The sequence below is a fragment of the Adiantum capillus-veneris genome, chromosome 22 (assembly GCF_014529385.1).
Source record: "Adiantum capillus-veneris isolate H3 chromosome 22, ASM1452938v2, whole genome shotgun sequence".
Taxonomy (NCBI): domain Eukaryota; kingdom Viridiplantae; phylum Streptophyta; class Polypodiopsida; order Polypodiales; family Pteridaceae; genus Adiantum; species Adiantum capillus-veneris.
Genome location: NC_140952.1, coordinates 52610632 through 52635451, shown reverse-complemented (window position 1 = coordinate 52635451; position 24820 = coordinate 52610632). Strand labels below are relative to the sequence as shown.

Sequence of the window (24820 nt, the reverse complement as noted above, 5' to 3'; positions counted from 1 at the left end):
GAGCATAGAGGGTTTCTTACTATCATGGAGGACATCCTGTGTCCTTGGTGCCATAGGGTGCAAACATATAGCATGGAGGGTTTCTTGCTAGCATAGAGAGCACCCTATGGCCTTGGGGCCATACGATTCCAACAAAGAGCATAAAGGGTTTTTTGATAGCATAGAGGATAGCTTATTTCCCTGGGGCCATACGATACAAAAAAAAAAAAAAGTCTTAAGAAGGGCACCTAAGCCACTAAATCACCATGGAGCCATAAGGTGGTCTTTGTAGGGAATGCTCCTAAAGGGTTCCTTGGCCACCCTATGGCCTTTGGGCCATAGGTTACCAACATAGAGTTTAGATGGTTTCTTACTAGCATAGAGTGCATCTTGTGGCCTACGGTCTTTAGATGGTTTCTTTCTAGCATAGAGGGCACCCTGTGGCCTAGGAGCCATTTGATGCACCCTATGGCCCTAGGCCTGTAGGTTGCCAATGTAGAGCGTAGAATTTTTATTTCTAGCATAGAGGGAACCTTGTGGCGTAGGGGCTATTTGGTGCTCCCCTAGAGTGTACAAGGTTTCTTAGTAGCATTATAAAGGGTACCTTGTGGCCCTCAAGTCTCCATAGGGTGCCAACATAGAGCGTAGAGGGTTTTCCTTACTACCATAGAGGACATCCTATGGCCTTGGGGCCATAGGGTTTCAATATTGAGCATAGAGGATTTCTTACTAGCATAGAGGGTACCTTGTGGCCCTAGGTCCATAAGGTGCAAACATAGAGAACAGAGGATTTCTTACTATCATAGAGGGTATCTTGTGGCCCTAGGTCCATAGGGTGCAAACATAGAGCATTAAGTAAAGAACCATATGGCTTTGAAGCCATAGATCTATTTATATGTTGAGACCTCCTAACAATCCTAACCATATGGCCTCGAGGCCATAAAGAGACATATTTTGGATTATCTTAAAGTCATAGAAATATCTACAAAGAGAACCCTATGGCATGAAGGCCATAAGAAACTTAGTCAATGAAATCATTTAATGCAAGAAGATCATGGAAACAGAAAATGAGACTTGTGCTCTAGAGCTTAAAGGCATAAATGTTTCTCCAAGTATACTTCTAGACGCCACCATCATGGACAAATAACTAATGTAGCTAGATAAATATTAGGAATCTCTAGACAATGAGGAGCATAAAAATAAATTCATTGTAGATGTGTTGTCAGTTAGTAAATTTGCTATTTGCGATTAGTTTTTTCTAAGAGTGTGACAAAAAAGATTTATCAAAATATAGATACTTTGGAATCTAAAATTAGGTGTTCTTTAAACTTGCAGTCCTTCAACAAGATATTGCGGCGGACAAAGTTTTACTCAAGATCGTTGGTATAGAGGATGCTCATGCCATTGACCCTACTGAGAAAGATTCTATCAATCTCCATGTCAACCAAAGAGTTTCTGAAGAAGATGACAAGAATCTACAAGTTTTTGAAGGTCAACTGCTACAATGACTGGAGATAAATTTAAAGAGTAATCCAATGGAGAAGATAGTGAACGTTCCAGAACATGTGCAAGGCAAGAAGAAGAATCCAATGAAAATATTCTAGTAGCCCAAGATTTGGGAATTGGATTGCATGACACTACAATGGAAGTAGAAGGCAATGCAATTTCTAGAACATGTGCAAACGCCAGAAGGAGAATCCAACACAAATATTTTAGCACCCGCACCCCAGGATTTGGAAATCGAAGTGAATGGTGAGTCAGACATTCCATCCACCAACAAACCAATGCTGACTATCATAGTGAGATTGTGTGGATTTTTCCTAAGGAGATGCTGGCAAAAGTCCAAGAAAATGAAGATTTTAAAGTTTGGACATGAGCATATTGTTCTTCGTCCATGATGCATTGAGTTTTTAAAGGCTCTACTTAGCAATTTCAATGTAGGGATATGGTCAGCTGCTAATGACATGCATGTTGTGGACATCATCAAGATTTTAGAAAAGGAAGATAAAGAAAAATTTCCATTCTTTATGATCTGGGGCCAAAGCCAATGTCAACCATGCGTAGAATCAAGGATCACTCGCTTAGATAATCTAGGAGTAGAAGCACTTTTCAAACGGTTGGCTATTGCATCATCAAAATTTGGGCTTGATGCAAGAAGATTGCTTCTTGTAGATGATGAACCATTAAAGGGATTCTTGAATCCTGCGTTGAATTGTATTTTTCCACCATCATTTAATGTTGATGATGAGGAGGATAATATCCTCCTTGGGGAGCTGCTACCATATATCAAAGCTCTCAATCATGTTAATGACATTTACACAGTTTTACTGGGTCTCATTTATATGGACAAGCACCCATTGCTCAAGGTCATGAGATTTATAACCGTATACACAAGGTTGTTGCTGAGTGGGAGGAGAGAATCTAATTTTTCTAGGAAAAAACTACTCCACGAGAAGGCTACTAGAAGTTTCTCGTCCTCTTCACGATGAGAAAGTTGCAACATCTAGCACTAGTGGAATGTCCACTCGAAGTCAAGACAAGAAACTTTCAGAACGTGATCGAGAAAAAGTAAGGGTCTTAAAGAATATCAAATTGTTATCAGCCTTGAAAGGTACAGAAGCAATCATGTTTGCCCAAAAATTGGGATACAAGGAGCCTGTGATCAAAGTACATGAAGCCAAGAATTATATAAAGCATCTAAAAATTCAGTATGATCTCAAATAGCCCTATATCAAGAAATGATGGGGCAATGTTTTGTAACATTTTGTCATTTACAAAGATCTTTATGTACTCAAAGACTTTGTTAGAGTGCTTGGGGTTTCAAGACATATGAAGATGTAAATGGTTAATAATTTTTTCATTTGTCTTTCAATACTATAAGTAACTTTTGAGTTTTGTGTGCCAAATGCTCTGGTTTTTTTTAAGGTTTTATAGTTGTTTTCTTTGAAATTTGAGTTCATTGTGCCATCACGGACAATCTACATGCTCATAAGGTCAAATATTGCTCTATGACCTTGGGGGAATTGCAGTTTATGGTCTCAACACCTATGACTCTAAGGCCACAGGGTAGTTTGGCATGTGTAAGACTTACTAAGTGTAACCACAAATTAGCACCCTATGTCCCTAAGGTCTTAACACACTTAAGATCTCTATATTAACTTTTTTTTTTTAAATCGTTTCAGGGCTTCTAGGAAAAAATGTTTTTCTATTAGATTATCACAAAATAGAGGATCTCCCTTTCATATTACATCAAATATCACATTCAAACCAAGAGCAATGGTTTCATTATCTACCAACATCTTTCAAACAGGAGAAAAGAACGTTTATCTTGGATTTAGAGGGTGTGCTTCTTGCAACATTTGAGCTTCAATCAAGGCCAACCTGGACCAAGTACATGTGCATTGTAGAAGATAACAATGAGGTGTATGCGGTGCGTCCAAATGCAGAGTATTTCTTAAGATTTTGCTTTGAGTTCTTTGAGATTTGGATTTGGAGCTGCCATCATTTACAAAAAGCTCAACACATAATCAAGACATGTTTTCCTACACAAAGTCACAAATTCAAGATGATTATGGATAATAGGTGCTGCCAAAATTCAAATTTCATGATCGGTTACAAAAGAGCCTATCACAAAAATCTTTCGACCATATGGAAGCTATTTGATTATTTAGATGGGGGAAACACTATAATACTTGATGATAGTCCATATCGAGTGATGTGGAATATGCAAGGAACTTATATGATTTTTCCAAAGTTTTGGAACCAACCTACTCAATTGCTTCAAAGTTTTTTAAAAGATGAAATTGTTCCATGGTTATGTGGATAGTCCCAAGTATTTGGCATTGTGTACTTTTCAAATTTTAAACTTGATGGAATGTTGTGGGATATCTTGAAAAATATTTAACCTATTTTTTAATGAAGGGTATCCTATTGTGAGGAGACTTCTCTCATTCAAGTTCTTTGGTTTCATTGTTTGATGCTTCTATGTTATTGTTAACTTTTTCTTCTTAGTAATTGTCTTTATTAAGGGATCCAAACAATCAGAATGTTCTTAACATTTGGTAGTGTTACAAAACGGTGTTTTTTGAACACCCTCAATCTTGGAGATATCATACTCTTTCTAGTTAATACTTTGTTGTACATGCGATGAAGACCATCATTTTTATGAAACTATCAAGTTGGTGGTAATCTTTGTGTCTATACTTTATACTATTTTGACATAATCAATGTATACAATTCGTATTATTCACATCAAATGGTGTTTTTAAACATCTCCTTTTTTGAGACACCATCTCTAAAATTACCTTTGAGTGAAGTTTTAAAGCATGTACTTGATGTAAAAAATATTCATCTTAACATAGATTCTTTGGCACAAACTTATATTAAGAGTTTTTATTTTGTAGTTTTATGTCAAGAAACAAATTCAAAGTTAGAATTATGATAGTTTATCTAAGTAAGTGTCTCATTTAACTTTGTATAGTTAAATAAAATACCAAATGGAATTATAGGTGCAATAGATGACATCTTATGGTCTTAGGGCTATAGGATACTCTATATTATTATTTAGATTTTTTTAATGTTTATGAACATAGAGCATAGAGGGTTTTTCTCACTACCATAGAGGATATCCTATGGCTTTGAGGCCACATGGTCTCAATATTGAGCATAGAGGATTTCTCATGATGCATAGAGGGTACCTTGTGGCCCTAGGTCCATAGGGTGCAAACATAGACTATATAGGATTTCTTACTAGCACAGAGGGCACCCTATGGTCTAAGGACATATGGTGACAACATATAGAATAAAGGGTTTCTAACTAGCATACGAGGCACACCTTGTGCGTCTGGGGACATAGAGTGCCAACATAGAGCATAGAAGGGTTTCTTATTGGTATAAACAACATCTTGTGGCCCTAAGACAACCTACAGCCTTAGGGACATAGGGTGGCACATAAATAAAGTCCCATATGGCTTTGAAGCACTGGATCTCTTTATACGTTGAGACTAGCTAATAATCCTAACCCTATGGCCTTTAGGTCATAAAGAGACATATTTTGGATTATCTTAAAGTCATAGATATGTCTACAAAGAGCACTATATGGCCTTAAGGCCATAGGTGCAATAGATGGCATCTCATGGTCTTATAGCCATAGGATACTCTATATTATTGTTTTGACTTTTTAAGTGTGAAATATTAGTTTAAATGTTGTTTAAATTATCGTGTATTTAAAACTTGATAGCATGATACAAAACCATGGCCAAGTATTTTGTTATACATGGATTAAGGTCACCAAATTTATGACAAGAGTGTTTAATAGTATTTGTCTTTACATATTATCTCTTTTAATTGCTGTAATCAATCTATATGCTTCTTTAAAATCATATCAATTGGTTTTTTTGACACCTCATTTTTTGAGAAGCTACTTCTAGAAGCATTTGTTGAATTTTGAAAAGCATTGACGTCATCAAATCCTCTTTCCAAGAACTATATTGGAGGTTTATTCTTAAATTTTATAGTAGAGAAATTAAAATAGACTCATACAATCATGATAATTTATCTAAATTAAAGGCAACTAGAGCTTAGAAATCATAAAATAACACAATCCTAGCATACACGTTTAGAATTTGGGAAACGGGATTTTCCCAAATTATCTAAAATGGTGTTTTGCCACTGTCTTGGAAACAAGGTTTACTTAAATAGTTGTCTAAGCAAGCACTTTGCGAGCAATTCTCTCACTGGCGCCAGATTACATTGATGCTAGTGATTTACAAGATATTGGCTAAGATGCTGGTGCACCGCATTAAGGACCATCTTTTTCAGGACTCCATCAGCCTCAATATGGTTTCATTCCACGTTGCTAGATTATGGACAATTTGGCTAATGTTATGATTGGGACGGAGTATGCTAAGTACACTCATTAGGATGTGCTGGTTATGCAAGTTGATATTGAAAAGGCCTTTGACACTGTATAGTGGGATTTCATTGCTGCCACAATGAGGTGCCTAGGGTTTGGTCCTAAATTCGCAAATGTGGCTTATTTCTTGTATGCATGTAGCACATCTTCAGGGATCCTGGAAGGAGAACTGACAGAATCCTGGCCTCTTGGCTGTTCGGTCAGGCAGGGTTTCCCCCTTAGTGCTATGTTGTATGCTATAGCCACTCATTTGTTGTTGATTTATCTTGATTACTTGACATCTATTGAGGGTCTTCATGGTTTGCGATTACCTTCGAGTCGTACCTTTGTTGGCCAGGCATACGCAGATGATTCGATGTTTATGCCTTGTAATCAAAAGGCTGATGTCGAAGTGATTATGGAAGCTTTGGAACTTTTTGGCATTGCGGCTGGGCTTAAAGTCAACTTTTGTAAATAAAAACTTCTGCCTCTTCGTTCTTGTGATTGGCACAATTTACTGTGACCAGGTGAGATTGTTTCTCCAAACGTGATCATTAGGCATTTGGGTTACCTTCGGGTCGTACCTTTGTTGGCCAGGCATACGCAGATGATTCGTTGTTTATGCCTCGTAATCAAAAGGCTGATGTTCAAGTGATTATGGAAGCTTTGGAACTTTTTGGCATTGCGGCTGGGCTTAAAGTCAACTTTTGTAAATCAAAACTTCTGCCTCTTTGTTCTTGTGATTGGCACAATTTACTGTGACCAGTTGAGATTGTTTCTCCAAGCGTGATCATTAGGCATTTGGGTTATCCAATTGGTTGGAATGTCACCCATTCTTAGAAAGTGGATTGGGTTATCCAATGTTTGAATGTCAAACTCCACTCTTGGAAGTTATCCACTTGGCCATACATGTTCGTCTGCGAATTGTTCAGAGCATTTTGTTGGCTTATGTTCAGTTCTTTTTGTTGTTGATGAATTGGCCTCGTTGTTGTCATGATTCTCTTATGTCGGACATCATGTCCCATCTGTGGCAGACTCATGCTCACAAAAAAGGCTTGTGCTTGATGTCTATGGAGAAGCTTTGCACTCCTAAACGCCTGGGTGGCCTTAACATCTTGCATTTGCGCAGGCGTGTTCTTGCTCCGAAAGTTATGTTGTTGCCGACACTTGCGCAACAAATTCAGCCTTGGACTTTTATGTTTGCACACCTTGGTCAGCATGTTGTTACTTCCTCTTTTGGCCATTGGCAATCACTATCTGGGAGGTGTTTTTCGGCAAGATGGAAGGGTTCCATTCCTGGATGTCCTCTTGCTTCCGATTTAGTGTCTTCCTGGAAAGAGGTTACAATTCATCTTTCATGGAATCCTCGGTAGGAAGGTGATTCAATTCGTTTGGAGAGCCTCCATTGGAGGCAAGCATTCTCTCTTACATTGGTCGACTGCTCCCCTCGCCAGGCTTACTTTCTCTCTGGCCGTGGTATTCGTGTGGTTGAGGCTGTAGTCGATGAGGCTGGATATACTTTTGAGTTTCCCTTCGTCACTCGCCGTTTTGGATTGGGTACGCATTACCGTCAGTTTTGGAGAGAACTTCAATGTATGTTGCTTGACTTTTGCCAGTTTCGCCTTTACCTAATGGTGATCGCATGTCTGATTGGGATCTTCGGGAAACGCCTTTTCGAGATATTTCTGCGGATCGAATTTATGCTCTTCTTCTACCACAATCATGACTTGCTGATCATTGCAATGCTCTTTGGCACATGCACAAATTTGATCTCTGGTGGAGCAAGCTTCTCTCTGCCTTGTGGAAAAGCCATGTGCCGTTGAAGGAGTGACTGTTTCTTTGGCGCTGTTTGCTTGGAGTGCTTCCTGTTGGCACTTTTCTTAGGGTGCGTCATATTCACCCTTCCTCTTGCGTCCATTTCTCCAATGCAGAAGATGATATTTGCCACTCGTTGTGGGATTGCTGCATTACTAGAACTTCCTTCGCCGTGTATCGGCCTGTATATGCAGCTCTGCTTTCCTGGGGTTGTTTTTCACAAACGGTTCTAGGTATCTGGTATTTGGCATTTTCTCATGGACACTATAGTGATTTGCGCTCTTCTTTATGTGGATTAGATACTGGGCTTATTGAACCCTGTGGAGTCAGCGTAATGCTTGCATGTTTCGTCATACTCATGCAGACCCGTTCCCACTCTTCAAGCTTTCCCCTAGGCAATCATTACGATTTGCTTTGGAAGTTGGTGATATCACCGCAGAGATACATTGGCTATGACTGTTTGTAGCTACTATGTACAGCTGAGTAGTTCTGTGTTCTTCACCTTGTACGTTACCCTTTCGGTGGGTTTTCCTCGCTTTGAGGTTTCCCACTAGTAAATTAATCAAATAGATTTACAAAAAAAAAATTGTGTGTGTGTGTGTGTGTGTGTGTGTGTGTGTGTTCTAACAGCTGCGTTCCACCTAGTGCATGCAAGACATTGAGGTTTTGTAAGCATGTGATATACTAATCTTGCCAAGCGCTTGCAGTGCAAAGAGCAGCTCCACACAACCACTCCAGCCCCTACAAAATGTTGCTTCAAAGTGAAATTTTGTAGTGCAATGAGGTTTACAAATCCCCTTTTTGCCCAAAACCGAAATAAATGAGATCATGCGGGCACTTCAATTGCAGACTTGATTAGCTTGTGTGACCACCTATTAGGGTTATGGTACATGAGAAAGGCTCTTCCTCCAGCCTCCCGTTGTGTTATGCGAGAAGAGACTCTAAGAAACATGTGAACCAATTTCAATGCGTAAGACCAAATTGCTTTCTCACGACACAATTTGAAATGTCATTATCCTTCAACACACTTGACAATCTAACGTCCAAGCAATTTGCAAGCTTAGGAGTAGTAGCGGGTTCCGACTGTAAAAAACTTGAACAATGAGGCGAATCAAATGAGATCCCTTTCGCAGGGGCTAATGGCAGGTGGTGGGCATCGCAACATGCATAGAGCAGGAGCGAATGAGCAGGTGCAGATGACACAGCAGGCACATAAGCAGGCTGCACGTAGAGCTAGAGGGCGACAGACGTAGCAGTAGTAAACGTGTAGGGATTTAGGAACTTTTCTCTTATTTACAGGGTTGCGTTGCAAGGCAAGATCACATGCTTGGTGTGCAAGTTACAGAGATTGACCATTGACGATTACCGTCGTGTCTGTCTGAGTTTGAATTCTTTGATTGTCCTTTTAAAGGGCAAAGGAAATCAATTCCAAGGTTGTGACCTAGGGATGAGATTCGGGGGCATCTATTGAACAAATCAATAAGCTGCCAGTATGTATCAACGATTAGGCAATAAGGAGGCCAATAAGGAATCTTGACGTGTCTATATCTCTATACTTTCTTGGGCTTTTTTGGGTGTTATTGCCGAATGTATCTTTCAATGTGTTGTTGCACGCCGTGAAGATTAAACCACGTTTTTTTTTTTTCTTTTTTGGGGCAAAGCTACTCTTTTTGGTCAAAAGTATCTTTGATGTGGTTCTGTGTGGGGGTATCTTTTGAAATAAAAACAATGTGGTATGGAATTGCTTGTAGTTTAAAATATCTCTTAAGCTTTTGTCCTCACATAAGCATTTTACAATATTAAGTGGGAATCTTGTGAGTGCCTTATTGAGCATGTGCATACTTAAGTGGTCACATACTATATTCATCTAACTTTAGCTCTGAATTAAAGCTTGATTAAAGTGGAATTTTGGAATATTAATCTTGTGAGTGCCTTATTGAGCATGTGCATACCTAAGTGGTCACATCCTATATTAATCTAACTTTAGCTCTTAATCAAAGCTTAATTATAGCGGCATTTTGGAATATTAAGGGGGAGTCTTGTGGAAGTGTGCATACTTAAGTGATCTAACTTTAGCTATGCTTTAAAGATTAATGTAAAAATCCACTTTGAATTGTGTGTGGTTCATAAGCTTTGTTTGCTATTAGAATTTTCCTTGTTAATCGTGTGATAGTGAGATCTTTATACTTTACCCTCACTCATGGAATTCTCCCCTTTGACCATTGTTCCTCCCAACTAATTTGCATGAAGGGACAAGCATAGAAGGCTATAAGAGAAGAACTTGAATGCTTTAAATATTAGCATTAATGCACCCTCTTGTACCATTTTGTTCCTTATCAAATATTTAGCATACACTTGCAATTTTCAAGTCTCAAACTTAATCAATTGGACGCTTTGTAGTTCAAGAGACTCCTATGCATTGTTGCAACTTGTCTATTGTTACAACATGCATACATACAAACTTACATACACAAGTAAAACACATGTAGTAGGGAGAAAATTTACACATCTAAACTATATATGAAAACAACTTAAATTTTTCATGGAAGGAGAGACCCTCCGTGTGTTGTCACTCATTGCTTCATTTAAGAGAAAACCTTATAAGACACACACACACACACACACACACACACACACACACACACACACACACACACAGAGGGGCGGGGGCGGGGGCGGGGGCGGGTGGGGAGGAGGAGGATGAGGGAGGGAGTGCTGCTCCAAGATCCCATAGAGCCAAAAAATGTGTCTGTGTGTGTGTGTGTGTGTGTGTGTGTGTGTGTGTGTGTGAGAGTGAGAGAGAGAGAGAGAGAGAGAGAGAATGATCCCATATAGCAACATAAAGTAAAATATATATAAATATATGAGGTTACTCCTATCTCCCATATATACACACACGCATGCACACATATTAACACACGTACACACACACACACACAGAGTATTGTCAAAGGTGATAATATGACCTATGGGACCAAATCAAACATGTCAAAAACACTTTATTCTAGGTTGACTAATGGCTCTTGATGCTTGAGGATTATGCAGATGAGGGTGACAATTGAGCATCCATGAAGTAACTGGGAGGCTACAAATGTGAGGAAAGCAAGTTTGAATGTGATTAAAGTCGAGCATTTAAGTTGGGTAAGAAGTTAAACCTACTAAACCTGCAAGGGGTATAGTGTATGCACAATAATGGAGAACACTTCCCAAATGTCTCAATACCATGTTTCATATCGAAGGGAGTGGGAGCTAAATTGGATCACTACCTTAGGTGCAAAGTGCAGATGATAAGATAGGCTCAAGAATTTAAAGGTGAGTTTAGTAGATTATCTCCCCGTGCGGATGACAAGATAGGCTCAAGATTTTAAAGGTGAGTTTAGTAGATCATCTTTCAAAGATTAACATGCTTTAGCAATTGATGGCCATAAAGTAATTTGGGTTGTTATAAATTATTACAACTTCACTATTTAATTTGATGTTTGAAGTCTTCATCCATCACCATAGTATAAGGTTATCATGATTCAATGTTACTCTCTCCTATCATCATTCATAATCAAAGCTTAGTAAGTGTATGGTCATGATGATGAAGTGTGGTATATCACTTTTAAAGAATGATTTCTTGGTATGAAAATTTATGCTCCAAAGACATGGGTCTCCTACTTCATTATAGTGTGTTGGACAATAAGATGATGATGATACCGCTCCAATTTCCTTCTTACGAGCACATTTAGCTTTAAAATTTTGTGAAATTTGATTAGGTTTGGTTCCACCTGCCAAGTTCCAACACTATCTCTCATCACACAAGGTCTACAAGTTTGCACTTTCTTGCCTCTCTCTCTCTCTCTCTCTCTCTCTCTCTCTCTCTCTCTCTCTCTCTCTCTCACACACACACACACACACACACACACAATTACTTAGAGAGAGGAAAAGAGAGTGTGGAGAGAATGTTGGATGGTTGAAACTCATTGATGTTTGCTTTATCTCACTCTCAATCTCATGTTCACCTAGCTACATCTCTAGATCAAACTCCATGTAATCTTTTACATGTGGTTAACCTCGTGGTTTTTTGGATCTTCAAATATAGAATCAGTGTTCCTATTTTGCTGGTTATTGGATCGCATATGCTGGTTTGCAAGATTATTCAGGTTTATTGATGCTGGTTCAACATGAGCTTCAACCAGCTCTCTTGTACAATGATCCGCAAGGCCGCTAGATAGTGGTTCAATGCCTGTTGAACGATCAGGTTTATGAATTTGGAGGTGTTTATGCGCATACAACATCTGGGCAACGGGCTACTCTATGGTAAGACATCTCTTCTCATTTGTGGACTTCAAATGCATTCCTTTGGAGTGATTTTGATAATAACCCTGCGATGCATGATAATACCACAGGTGATTCGCACATGTTGTCTGCGAAAAGGCTAGAATGGGATAATCTGTTTGCTATTGCTTCAATGATTGATTTATGGCGGCATTGGCACCCAATTGTCTCTGGATTTACTTTTTAGCATGTTGCTCACTCTTCTTACCGAGTGTGGTTGGATCGATGGTATTTTCTTAATCTGCAACAATATGAGGATTTTGTGTGTGAGGCCAGCATCGATTACACCTTGCCGTTATCTGATCATTACCCTATTTTGTTGAATGTGAGTTTTGGGCAGTCTCTTTGTGATCGACCTCTTTCTAGGGAACGTATGCTACATATTAACAATGCCTATCTCACTCATGTGGCTTTTTGCGACATGATATCTAACATTATTCCCCGCTTCTTACTCACATGCAATTAGATCTTCATGTTGCCTGGTATCGCTTTGTTATGAGGGTGCAAAGTTTCATTTATGACTATGGCACGCATTATATGCAGTGCACTTGGGGGGATATTAAGGATGCGAAGCAAGCTTGTCAACAGTTGCAAGTGTTGGCTGATTTGCGACCTTTGTTTGACTCTGAGATGTTAGAGTTGTGCGAAGCTTGTGTGTGTAATCAGCATAATGACAAGCGTAAACTTGCGAAATGGCAGACACGTACCCGTCAACAGGCTTTCATGGATAAAGGTTGTGCTTCGAAGCAATCTCTTAAGCATTTGCATCATTCTTGGGTCTCGCAAGCAATCAAGCGGGTTATGCTTTCCCCAGGTGTTTGGACTTCTTCGAAGTAAGAACTTGTTGATGCCATGGTTTTGCGTTATCGATAGGTGTTTGCTACTCCTTCAAGCATCCTCGATTGTTTGCCATGCGTGTCAATTGATACTTTCCTTTGTTCATCCGATCATATCCCCACAGTATGCATGTCGCCTTGAGGACCCATTCGCTGCCTCAGAATTGCATAGTGCTTTGCTTGCTTTGGGCCGTTGGCGGTGTCCTGGTTGGGATGAGCTTACTATGGAATTCTTCCTCTCCTTTTGGGAAGCTCTTGAACTTCCGTTGCTTTTCATGATAAATGCAGCATGGCAAAAACAGGATTTGCCACTATCTTGGAAAGAAGGTTTACTTAAATTGCCTAAGCAAGCACTTTGCAAGCAATTCTCTCACTGGCGCCCGATTACATTGATACTGATGATTTACAAGATATTGGCTAAGATGCTGGTGCACCGCGCTAAAGGACCATCTTTTTGCAGGACTCCATCAAGCTCAATATGGTTTCATTCCATGTCGCCAGATTATGGAGAATTTGGCTAATGTTATGATTGGGATGGAGTATGCTAAGTACACTTATCAAGATGTGTTGGTTTTGCAAGTTGATATTGAAAAGGCCTTTGACACTGTATAGTGGGATTTCATTGCTGCCACGATGAGGTGCCTAGGGTTTGGTCCTAAATTCGCAAATGTGGTTTATTTCTCGTATGCATGTAGCACGTCTTCCGAGATTTTGGAAGGCGAATTAATAGAATCCTGGCCTCTTAGTGCTCTCTTATATGCTATAGCCACTCACCCGCTGTTGATTTATCTTGATTACTTGACTTCTGTTGAGCGTCTTCATGGTTTGCGGTTACCTTCGGGTCATACCTTTGTTGGCCACGCATACGCAGATGATTCGTTGTTTATGCCTCGTAATCATACGGTTGACGTCGAAGTGATTATGGAAGCCTTGGAACTTTTTGGCATTGCGACTGGGCTTAAAGTCAACTTTTGTAAATCGAAGCTTCTGCCTCTTCGTTCTTGTGATTGACACATTCTGCTGTGGCCAGGTGAGATTGTTTCTCCAAATGTGATTACTAGGCATTTGGGTTATCCAATTGGATGGAATGTCACTCATTCTAGGAAAGTGGATTGGGTTTATTAAGCGTTTGAATGTCAAACTGCACTACTCGAAGTTATCCACTTGGCCATTACATGTTCGTCTGCGAATTGTTCAGAGCATTTTGTTGTCTTATGTTTAGTTCTTTTTGTCATTGATGCATGGGCCTCGTCGTTCTCTTGATTCTCTTATGTCGGACATCATGTCCCATCTGTGGCGGACACATGCTCACAAAAAAGGCTTGTGCTTGATGTCTATGGAGAAGCTTTGCACTTCTAAACGCTTGGGTGGCCTTAACATCTTGGATTTGCGCAGGCATGTTCTTGCTCAGAAAGCTATGTTGTTGCCGACACTTGCGCAACAAATTCAGCCTTGGACTCTTATGTTTGCACACCTTGATGAGCATGTTATTACTTCCTCTTTTGGCAATTGGCAACCATCTATCTCGCAGGTGGTTTTCGGCAAGATGGAAGGGTACATTCCTAGATGTCCTCTTGCTTCCACTTTAGTGTCTGCCTGGAAAGAGGTTACGATTCATCTTTCATGGAATCCTCGGCAGGAAGGTGATTCAATTCATTTGGAGAGCCGAGCATTTTCTCTTACGTTGGTCGACTGCTCCCCTCGCCAGGCTTACTTTCTCTCTGGCCATGGTACTCGTGTGGTTGAGGATGTAGTCGATGAGGCTGGATATACTTTTGAGTTTCCCTTCGCTGCCCGCCGTTTTGGATTGGGTACGCATTACCGTCAGTTTTGGAGAGAACTTCAATGAATGTTGCTTGAATTTTTGCCAGTTTCGCCCTTACTTGATGGTGATCGCATGTCTCATTGGGATCTTCGGGAAACGCCTTTTCGAGATATTTATGCGGGTCGAATTTATGCTCTTCTTCTACCACAATCATGGCTTGCTGATCATTGCAATGCTCTTTGGCACATGCACAAATCTGATCTCTAGTGGAGGAAGTTTCTCTGTGCCTTGTGGAAAAGCCATTTGCCATTGAAGGAGCGACTGTTTCTTTGGCGTTGTTTACTTGGAGTGCTTCCTATTGGCACTTTTCTTAGGGCACGTCATATTCGCCCTTCCTCTTACATCCGTTGCTCCAATGCAAAAGAGGATATTTGCCACTTGTTGTGGGATTGGTGCGTTACTAGAGACTTCCTTCTCCGTGTATCAGCCTGTATGCGGCTCTGCTTTCCTAGGGTTGTTTTTCACAAACGGTTCTGGGTATTTGGCATTTTCTCATCGACACTATATGTGGGTTTGCGCTCTTCTTTATGTGGGTCAGATACTGGGCTTATTGAACCCTGTGGAGTCAGCGTAATGCTTGCATCTTTCGTCATACTCATGCAGACCCGTTCCCACTCTTCAAGCTTTCCCTTAGGCAATCGTTACGATTTGCTTTGGAAGTTGGTGATATCACCGTAGAGATACATAGACTTTCCCATGACTGTTTCTAGCTACTCTCTACAGCTGAGTAGTTCTGTGTTCTTCCCCTTGTACATTACCCTTTCGGTGGGTTTTCCTCGCTTTGAGGTTTCTCACTAGTAATTAATCAAATATATTTACAAAGAAAATGTGTGTGTGTGTGTGTGTGTGTGTGTGTGTGTGTGTGTGTGTGTGTGTGTGTGTGTGTGTGTGTGTGTGTGAGAGAGAGAGAGAGAGAGAGGTGTGTGTGTGTGGTGGAGAGAGAGTGGAGTCGGTGCGTGAGCCTGCTCTGCTCGAGCCTGCCTTGCGCGCGTGCTGATTCTCCCCCTGTGCGCGTGTTGTTGTTGCTCATGTGTGCGACCCTGCCCTGCGGGCTCTGTTGCTACACGTCCTTTGGTTCTGCGTGACCTGCCCAAGGTGACCTCCGACGAGCTGGACAGAACCCCTAAGGTGACGTGAGCAAGTGCTACAAGCGTCTCTACAGGCAGAGTAGAGCAGGGCACACAAGTCACGAACCTGCTGGTTAGATTTGTTGTGTGTGTGGTGTGTGTGAGGGGCCGAAAGTTTTCCAGCATTAGGATTCCTGTACAGCCAGCCTGTGTGTGTGTGTGTGTGTGTGTCTATGTCTGTCTCTATAGCAGTCAAATATCAAAAACCCCAAAAAAGAGTGTGTGTGTGTGTGAGAGAGAGAGCTTCGCATGGATTTTGGCTGAGCAGTGTATATACAAGCGTCGAAAAACCATGGAATCTTCGGATATGGATACTTTAATCCTTATCAAAGAATGTTTGCATGAGGACTTCGAGGATGCACGTCAAGCCTAGGAAGGATCTGCTCCCGTCATGGAAGTGCGCATCTCTATACAGAAGCTTATGGATCATGTTGTTCAATATACACTTAACGCGGTGATTCTTTTTTTCCCGGGTAGAATGCCTACAGCTCAGGATGTACGCCAATGGGTTGATTTCCTGCTCAAACGACAAGCAGTCCGAGGGGTTTACTTTGGCGTGTGAGGGTTCTATGAAGTCTTGCTGGCCGACATGGATGCTTGGGATGCTATGCTTGAAATGTCTCCTTTGTTCTTCAATACGCAGATGACTCATGTACTGCCCTAGGCTCTCACCAAGGACTATCACAGTCTCATTCGCCACAAGTGCCCCGTCTGGGTTAAGATGGTCGACTTTCCTCGCACTTGGTGTCACTTTCTTCCTTTGTTGGCTGCTCAGTTGGGCAAAGTCATTTGCCCTCCTAAGTTGGACGCAAACACAAACCGTTTTTGTATTCTGTGGGACACAGATATCTCCACGCCAGCAGGTATTTCAATCGATCCCGGGGATGCAGTGGTTGGAAAGCGTCTATTTAAGCTTGAATGGGGCAAATTTGCAAATTCTTGCTTCCGCTGTGGCAAATTTGGTCATATGCAGTCCGAATGTCCAGAACCAAATCTGCAACCATTGCCTTCAACTGTTCCTACTCCTCAACATCACTCACCTCCAAAATCTTCTACTGAGGTTCAAATCAAAGGTGCTTTAACCTCCTCCCCGACAACTAGGGCAAATAAAGGCAAAGGGAAACAATTACAATTGTCTGTACTTTCTGCTTCTCCATATATTAAAGACAAAGGAAAAGAACAGGTTTCAACCTCTCAAACTTGGATAGTGCCCCCTTCAAAGAATGTTGCTCAGAAAACACGTCCTTGTAATGACACTTCTTTGGCTGAAGCTTGGGACAAGGTGGTCCGCTCTTACACGGAAGTTGTTACACGAGAATCCTCTTCATCGCAAGGTGCCTTTATTTTTAATCATCCGAGTCCAGGTCTTGACCCACCTCCTCAGGTACCTACAGCTGGAGAGGATGTGTCGATGGAGTTTTCTCCCATTTCCTAGCCCACTGTACATACCATATCAGAATGCATAGTTCTTTGAACTGCATCTCCTATAATGTGGATGAGTTATGCAATCACGGAAAGTGGCGGCTTACCTAGCACTATGTACATACATGTAAAGCGGACATTGTGGTTCTTCAAGAGCATAACCAACATTAATTTGCAAGGCAAACTTCTTACTTTGCGGGCTACTGGATAGCTTATGCAAGATCAGCTGGCTATTCTGAAGTGCTTAAACTTGTTTGACATGAACTCTTCCCGACCTTGGTTTTCAATGACCCGGCTGGGAGATGGATGGTCATCCATATTGTATTGTTAATGGGGAAGTTTTCGAATTTGGAGGATTATATGCATACACACAGCTTCTGCAGATAGGGCATGCTTGTGGAGTGCTATCTCCTCTTATTGTTAGCGTTCCAATGCATTTCTCCGTGGGGATTTTAATAATGTACCAAACCTTGCGGATAATACTACTGTGCATTCTCACATGCTTCATATGGAACGACAATCATGGAATCAATTTCTGCTGACATGTAATGGCCTTGATTTGTGGCCCTTTTCGCATGCGACTCATCAAGGATTCACTTTTCAACATAATGCTCAATCTATGTATCACGCTCGGCTGGATCTTTGGTATCTTTTTCACATGCAACAATATGATGACTTTGTATGCGAGATGAGGATTGATTTTGCCATGTGTCTCTCGGATCATTTTCCTGTATGCTTGAAACTTTGTTTTGGCTCTTTTGATGTCAATGATCACCTACCCAAGAAGAGGCTTTTGCATGTCACTAATGCTTATCTCAAGCATGAGTCTTTTCACGCTATGATTGTGGATATCATCCCGCCTTTGATCTCCCAGATGTATGTTGATATGGACATAGCCTGGTTCCGCTTTGTTATGCGTGTTCAATGTGTTATCCAGGATTATGGCAGGGATTATTTGTCACAATTAAGGGAACAGGTTAATCACTCAAAGGATGCTTGTAGCAAATTAGTGCACTTGGCTAATCATTCTTCTCTTATTGACACTCAAATGACTGAGCTGTTTTCTGTCTGCGCTATGTTACGGCACAATGATGAGAGGAAATTGGCCCAATGGCAGACTCGAGCTCGTCAACAGGATTTTGCAGATAAAGGATGTGCTTCTAAAGAAGTTTTCCAGCATTTGCATCATTACCGTCAAGAAAGCGGACCTCCACTTTCCGAGAGATAGCACTAGCCCTAAACTCTCATTATGGCAAGATTTTTGAGACCCCTTCTTCTCCCACGAGAGAAGCTTGCCAAGCACATTACATGTTTCTATTGCATGTTACTCCCATTCTTTCAATGCAGCAGGCTCAAGACAAGGAAGCTGTTTTCACTAAGTCGGAATTATATGCCAGTTTTCTTGATTTGGGTCGATGGAGAGCTCCTGGTTGGGATGGTCTCTTTGTGTAATTTTTCTTGTCTTTCTGGGAATATTTGAAGTTGCCTCTGTTGTTCATGATGAATACAGCTTGGGAACAGCAAGAAGTGCCCTCCTCTTGGAAAGAAGGTTTACTCAAGATGATATTAGGCCTAAGCATGCATTGTGTGAAGAATTCTCTCATTGGCGGCCTATTACACTCATGCATGTGGTACATAAATCAATGGCAAAAATGCTGGCTAACCGACTCAAGTGCTTTCTGCATGAAGACTTGCATCAATCTCAATACGGCTTCATTCCACGACGTCAAATTACTGATAACCTCCCGAATGTCATCATTGGTATGCAATATGCAAAATATACTCGACAGGATGTCTTGGTCATGCAAGTTGACATCGAAAAGGCATTTGATACTTTCTTTGGGATTATATTGTGGATACCATGCAACACTTGGGATTTGGGCCTAGGCTATCCCGTGTGGTGCTTTTCTTGTATGTACATAGAACCTTTGCAGGCTTGCTGGATGGATCTCTTACAAAATCTTGGCCTTTGGGACGGTTGGTAAGGCAGGGCTGCCCTCTAAGTGCTTTGCTTTATGCGATTGCTACTCACCCGTTGTTTATGTATTTGGATTCCTTGACTTCCACTGATAGGCTTCATGGCCTGACTTTACCTTCCGGATGGCAGTTTGTTGGTCAGGCCTATGCGGTGACTCTTTGTTTATGCCTTGCAATCACTATGATGATGTACAACAAATTATGCATACTCTTCACTTGTTTGGATCGGCAACAGGTCTCAAAGTTAACTTTTGTAAATCCAAGCTATTGCTTTGAAAGAGTGTGACTGCCATGAGATATTGTGGCCTGGGGAGATTGTTCCTCCACATGTTCTGGTTCGCCATTTGGGTTATCCGCTCGGTTGTAATGTATCGGCTATGCGGAAACTGGATTGGGTGCTCCAATGTCTGCATTCCAAGTTAAATTATTAAAAATTGTCCACGTAGCCACTTCATGTGCATCTCAGAATTGTCCAATGCATTCTTGTGGCTTATGTGCAGTTTTACTTGCCTTTGTTATCCTGGTCTCGGTTGCGCTTGCAGTCCCTCATGTCCAATATTTTAGAACATTTTTGGCGGACCTCGTCTAGCAAGAAGGGTCTTCGGATTCTATCTATGGATAAGCTGTGTTCTCCCAAGCGGCTTGGAGGGTTGAATATTCTGGACTACGACGTCATCTTTTGGCTATGTTGTTGCCAGTTTTGGTGGAGCAGCAGCAACCTTGGGCTCTCATGGTCACACATTTGTGTACGCTTATTGTCACCCCATCTTTTGGTCATTGGAAACCGACTTATTGGGATGTTGTTTTTGGGAAGCTTGAAGGACACATTCCTGGATGTCCCTTTACTTCTTCTCTCATTGTTGATTGGAAGGTTGTCACTTCGCATTTGGCATAGAATGTCGACAATCCTCTGTGGATAACTCTCTCTGTTTGGAGAGTCTGCATTGGAGCAGGGCCTTCGCTTCAACTTTGGTTCAACGGTCTCCTCGCCAAGCATATTTTCTGTCCCAAAAAGGAATCTGTCAAGTGCATCAGGTGCTTGATTACTTGGGTTGTGTTCTTTCGTTCGCTGATACAGTGTCCCGCTTTCGGTTGGGTCCTCACTATTCTCCTCTCTAGCGGGAAATTCAAAGGATGCTTGCTGATCACTCACCCATTCGTCCTTTGGATGTGGACTCTCGCTTCTCTTATTGGAATCTGGCTACTACTAGATTGGACTGCATCTCAGCTGGCAGTGTCTATGCCATCCTTCAATCTCATGTATGGATTGTGCATCATGGTAATCAATTGTGGTTGCTTTCTGAGTCATCTTTGTGGTTGCAACACATATTGTCTCACATTTGGCAGACTCGTTTACCTTTGAAGGAAAGTGTTTTGTTGTGGCGCTCCTTGGTGGGAGCTCTACCTGTTGGCAGTGTGTTACATGCTCGGTATATTGCGCCTTCCTGCTACCCCAGATGCCTTCAAGCTGAGGAGACAATGCCACACTTATTGTGGTATTGTCACCACTCCAGAGCCTTCACTCAGCAAGGGTCGAATGCTCTTCGACTGCATTTTCCTTCCGGCTCTTTTCACAAACGCTTTTGGCTTTTTGGGATGCTCCAGTCACCACAATCTCAGTTTGCGGTGTTCTTCACTTGGGTCAAATTTTGGACTCTGCAGGCCATCTGGCACCATAGGAACTCCTTAATGTTCCAATGCACTTATGTTGACCCCTTTCCCTATTTAAAATTATCTCTTAGTCAAGCGCTGCATTTTGCTTATGACACTAGAGACATCACTCTTGATACCTACAGGATTTACTTTGACTGTTTCTAGCCTTCGGAGCCTAACAGTGCTGCTTTTTGTATCCCTTTCTTTTCGTGGGTTTTCCTCGCTTTGAGGTTTCCCATTTGTAAATTAATCAAACCAAATTTACAAAAAAAACGTGTGTGTGTGTGTGTGTGAAAGAGAGAGAGAGAGAGAGAGAGAGAGAGAGAGAAATGAAATGTAATATTAACGTCTTAAGGCCAAAATGACCTATGAGACCAAAAGGTTACATGTGGTGAATCTAATACCAGGTCTGGGTACAAAAAGTACAAAGAACTGAAAAGAAAATAGCACGTAGGGGTGGGGTGAAAGCTAATACAAAGGGGAATGAATACAAAGGGTGAGCTGATACAATGGAGCTCTCTGACAGTCGAGGCATCATAAACTATACATCAGTATCCGGGATGGCTCCTATGTCGCGCCAGTATGGTATGGATCCTCTGTCACAATCTGCATCAATGTCGAGAGGGCGCCCTCATCCGTGGGCTACGGGACCACCCCAACTCTATCGCCCGATCAAGCAGTATGCCTCTGGTGCCTCTCGTGTTGTTATGTTGTGGGGGCTTCTCGAACTCCTCTGTCTATGACTAAAAGAAATCTGTAATCTTCCGCTGTCTCCGGATCTCTGTCATTGTGCCCCTCTTCAAGAGATCCTCTCTGTGTTTCCGAATCTCCAGTAAGTATAATCAGAGGCATCTCTGATCCTGATATCTCATGACTCTAAAAAGTGGCCCAAAACCCTCTTTGAATAGACAATGAAAGTGGCCTCATATCTCATAGTATACTGGGTAGTGACATATGTAATGTAGCTCTGTCTCTAGTTCTATTTGGCACATCTGACAAATCCTGGACTCAACGGGTACTCCTCTAAATCTGCCTATCTCGATCGCTAGCTAATGTGAGGATGTGCGTATCTGACCAATAGCACGTCGTATCCCGTGGGATAGATGAGTATCCATGTATTTTGGTATGATCACAAAACCATCCTCCGTGAGTTGGAGAAGATGCTCTCCATAGAAAGTCATATTGTACCTAGCTCATGTGTAGATTGTATTCATGTCCTCTTCGTATCGTGTTGAACCAAGTCCTGTCTGATGAACCTGTTAATCTCTGCCCTGGTGAGGGAGATGGAGGGTGCATCCAAAGAGTACTGAAATGGGGGTAGCCGGCGTCCATACTAAAGCCATGTACTTGAAACCAAGATGCCATCTTCGCATACCAACATGATCTATCTCCCTGCAATGCCAGCTGTCATGAAGACTCTAGTGCTAATCGAGCATATCTGTCTCTAGGGAGAGCCCAAGCGTTATGCATAAATGAAACTGATCGAGTGAGTACCTCCACTACCAATGGAGGAGTAGCGAGCTCCGCCCAAACAATGTCATGTGGTACTAAGGCCTTGGCCCTAATCATGAGAGAGAGAGAGAGAGAGAGAGAGAGAGAGAGAGAGAGAGAGAGAGAGAGAGAGAGCATATGTGCAGAGAAAGAGTGTCTTTTGCATTACTAGTTGTTAGAGCTTCATATTATATCAAAGCCTGATTGTTATAGCTCCTACATGTATAAAGAGAACCATATTTTACAACACGATATTAAGAAGGCGTCTCCTTGACTTTTATTTTGTCTTTGTTTATTAGAAGTGTTTTAGGTGTTTTGAGACTTGTTTTGTTTTGAGGAGAAAATGGAAGATCATGTTAATTTTGCAATTGCACACAAAAAGTAAATTAAAAAATGTATGCATACATGAAAACAATTTTTTTTTAAATCCACCACATCTCTTCTCTTGTACAAGTTCTATTTGAATTAGAGAAACACTTAGATCCCCTACGGTATGCTCCAAGGAGGCAGAGAAGAAGAAAAAAGTGAGGAGAGGTAAAGGAACATGATTAGACTTCTACAATTTGAATAGCAAGTTCTCAAAAGATAAATAGCTTAATTAGAACAATCTGGAGATTCTTTGTATGGCATTGTAGGTAATTGAACGATTCAAAAGTCATATCTGTAGAAATATTGCCCAAAGCAAAACCCTCATTGACTGTGTTTCTGTGAACTCGATCGACTACTTGAGTAGATTCAAAAGTAAAGGCTACAACCTTTCCCTCTTTAGTTGGTGCTTTCCTTTTCTTAGAAAAAGCCGCTTTCTGGTAGGCTTTCTTGAAGGTGCCAAAGACATTCCAGCCAAGATGAAATTTCTATATATTTACAAGAATAATTCATGCTAGATTATCCACTTTGCTTGGCATTATGCAGATAAAAATTCAAGAGCTTCAAACAACATTTCTAATAATTGATTTCACATTTCTAGTTCCGAAACATAATTGAGCCTTGCACAATAAGCTTAGATAAATACTTCAGTAAAAAAGCCCAAAATTTTACTAGCATATAGAAGCTTGACTATGTTTCAATGAATTTCTCAAAGGGAGCGAAAACAAATATTATTTGTCCTCCTCACCTTTGCCATTTTGATGCTTACAAGAGGTGTTTTCTTACGTTTCGTGCGTCTATAAAGAGAGGCAATTGAATATATATGCTAGTTGACTACTATTTTCTTCTCCAAAAATAGCATGCTATTCAAAAATTGTTTTCTAGCATTGCCTCATACTTTTTTTTTGTTTCACCGTGCCACTCAAACTAAGAGAGATGATAATGTTAACCTTCCAAAACCTTTTTCTGCTTAGTTAACAAACTCTAAATTTTGTTTTAAAAAATCCAAGCCTACCCTTTTTGAAGTGTTCACTTTAGTAGCTCCGTATATGGAAGGTACGGGAGATATACTTCAAGTAATTTTTCAACATAAAAGAATGAGGCTCTTGACTTTGTAGGGCTTGTTGGGAAAACAAGAGAAACCTGAACAAACAAATAATGGTCTTTTAGAAAATAGAAAACGGGGGGTCATCATTAAAAAAATCAATACTCTCTTGTTATGTGGAAAGAATTATTTTAATGTATAGATAAATTTCTATAAAATGTATTAATTAGGGCCATGGTTACAATCTCAATTTCATTGCCATACTTGCAAAAGTAACATATGGTTAAATCATTATCTTTCATGAGTTGAAGCTAAGCTTCATTGTTCATTGCAAAGATAGTCTATAAGGAATATCTATCTTGTGCTTTAACCTATCAAATGATACAAGATTATTAAAAAGCAATGACTAGTCTTATGTTTGGCAGTTTGGGTAGCTTTCAAGTGAGATGTTGACTTACTATCCTCCCTCATTTCTTTGATTGTTCCTAGGTAATTTGAACATTACCATATCTTTGTACTTTGTTTATTTTGTACCTTTTGTCCTTTCATGGATACACAGAGGACATCCACACCATGTACTTTGATTTGTCTCATAGGCCGAATTCAGCCTCTAGTAGACAGAGATTTCTTTCTTTATTTTCTCTCTTTTCCTCTCTTCAAGAAAACAACATACTATTTTGAGTATTGATGGCCCTAAGAGGATGCTCGAGCCAGCCTGTCCTCAGAGAACCATACAAGCAAAGAGAAAAACGTACGAGTGCTTGGCATATAGAATGAACCAGGGTTTCCGAGACTAACGGCATGTAATTGACCCTGTGATACTATGAAGAAGGTAGTGGAACAAGCCCACCGCCTCAAGAAACCTTGACAACGCTCCTCTGCTGCCCTGAAAGAGCCAACTGATGTATTCCACTGGCTGTGTAGAGTGTGAACTATCTCTGTCCATATATTGCTGAGAGTATCTGCTGAAGTGGAAGGCTGACTGCTGAGGACATGCATGCATCCAGCCTTCGATATCATCCATACACAACTCTAATGATAATGGAGAATACAATCTCCCGCCGATGCATC

General features: G+C 41.0%; 1 protein-coding gene across 5 annotated transcripts in view; it reads right to left on the bottom strand.

The window, feature by feature from the left end:
• Positions 1 to 23568: 23568 nt before the first annotated feature.
• LOC147429358 (uncharacterized) overlaps positions 23569 to 24820 on the bottom strand; it is a 106038-nt gene continuing 104786 nt past the window's right edge. For all 5 annotated transcript variants that reach the window (XM_086495508.1, XM_086495512.1, XM_086495510.1 and 2 more), the window contains one exon: positions 23569 to 23847. In XM_086495508.1, coding sequence (XP_086351634.1) covers positions 23734 to 23847 — 114 coding nt within the window. In that variant the 3' untranslated portion in view covers positions 23569 to 23733. The remainder of the gene's footprint in view (positions 23848 to 24820) is intronic.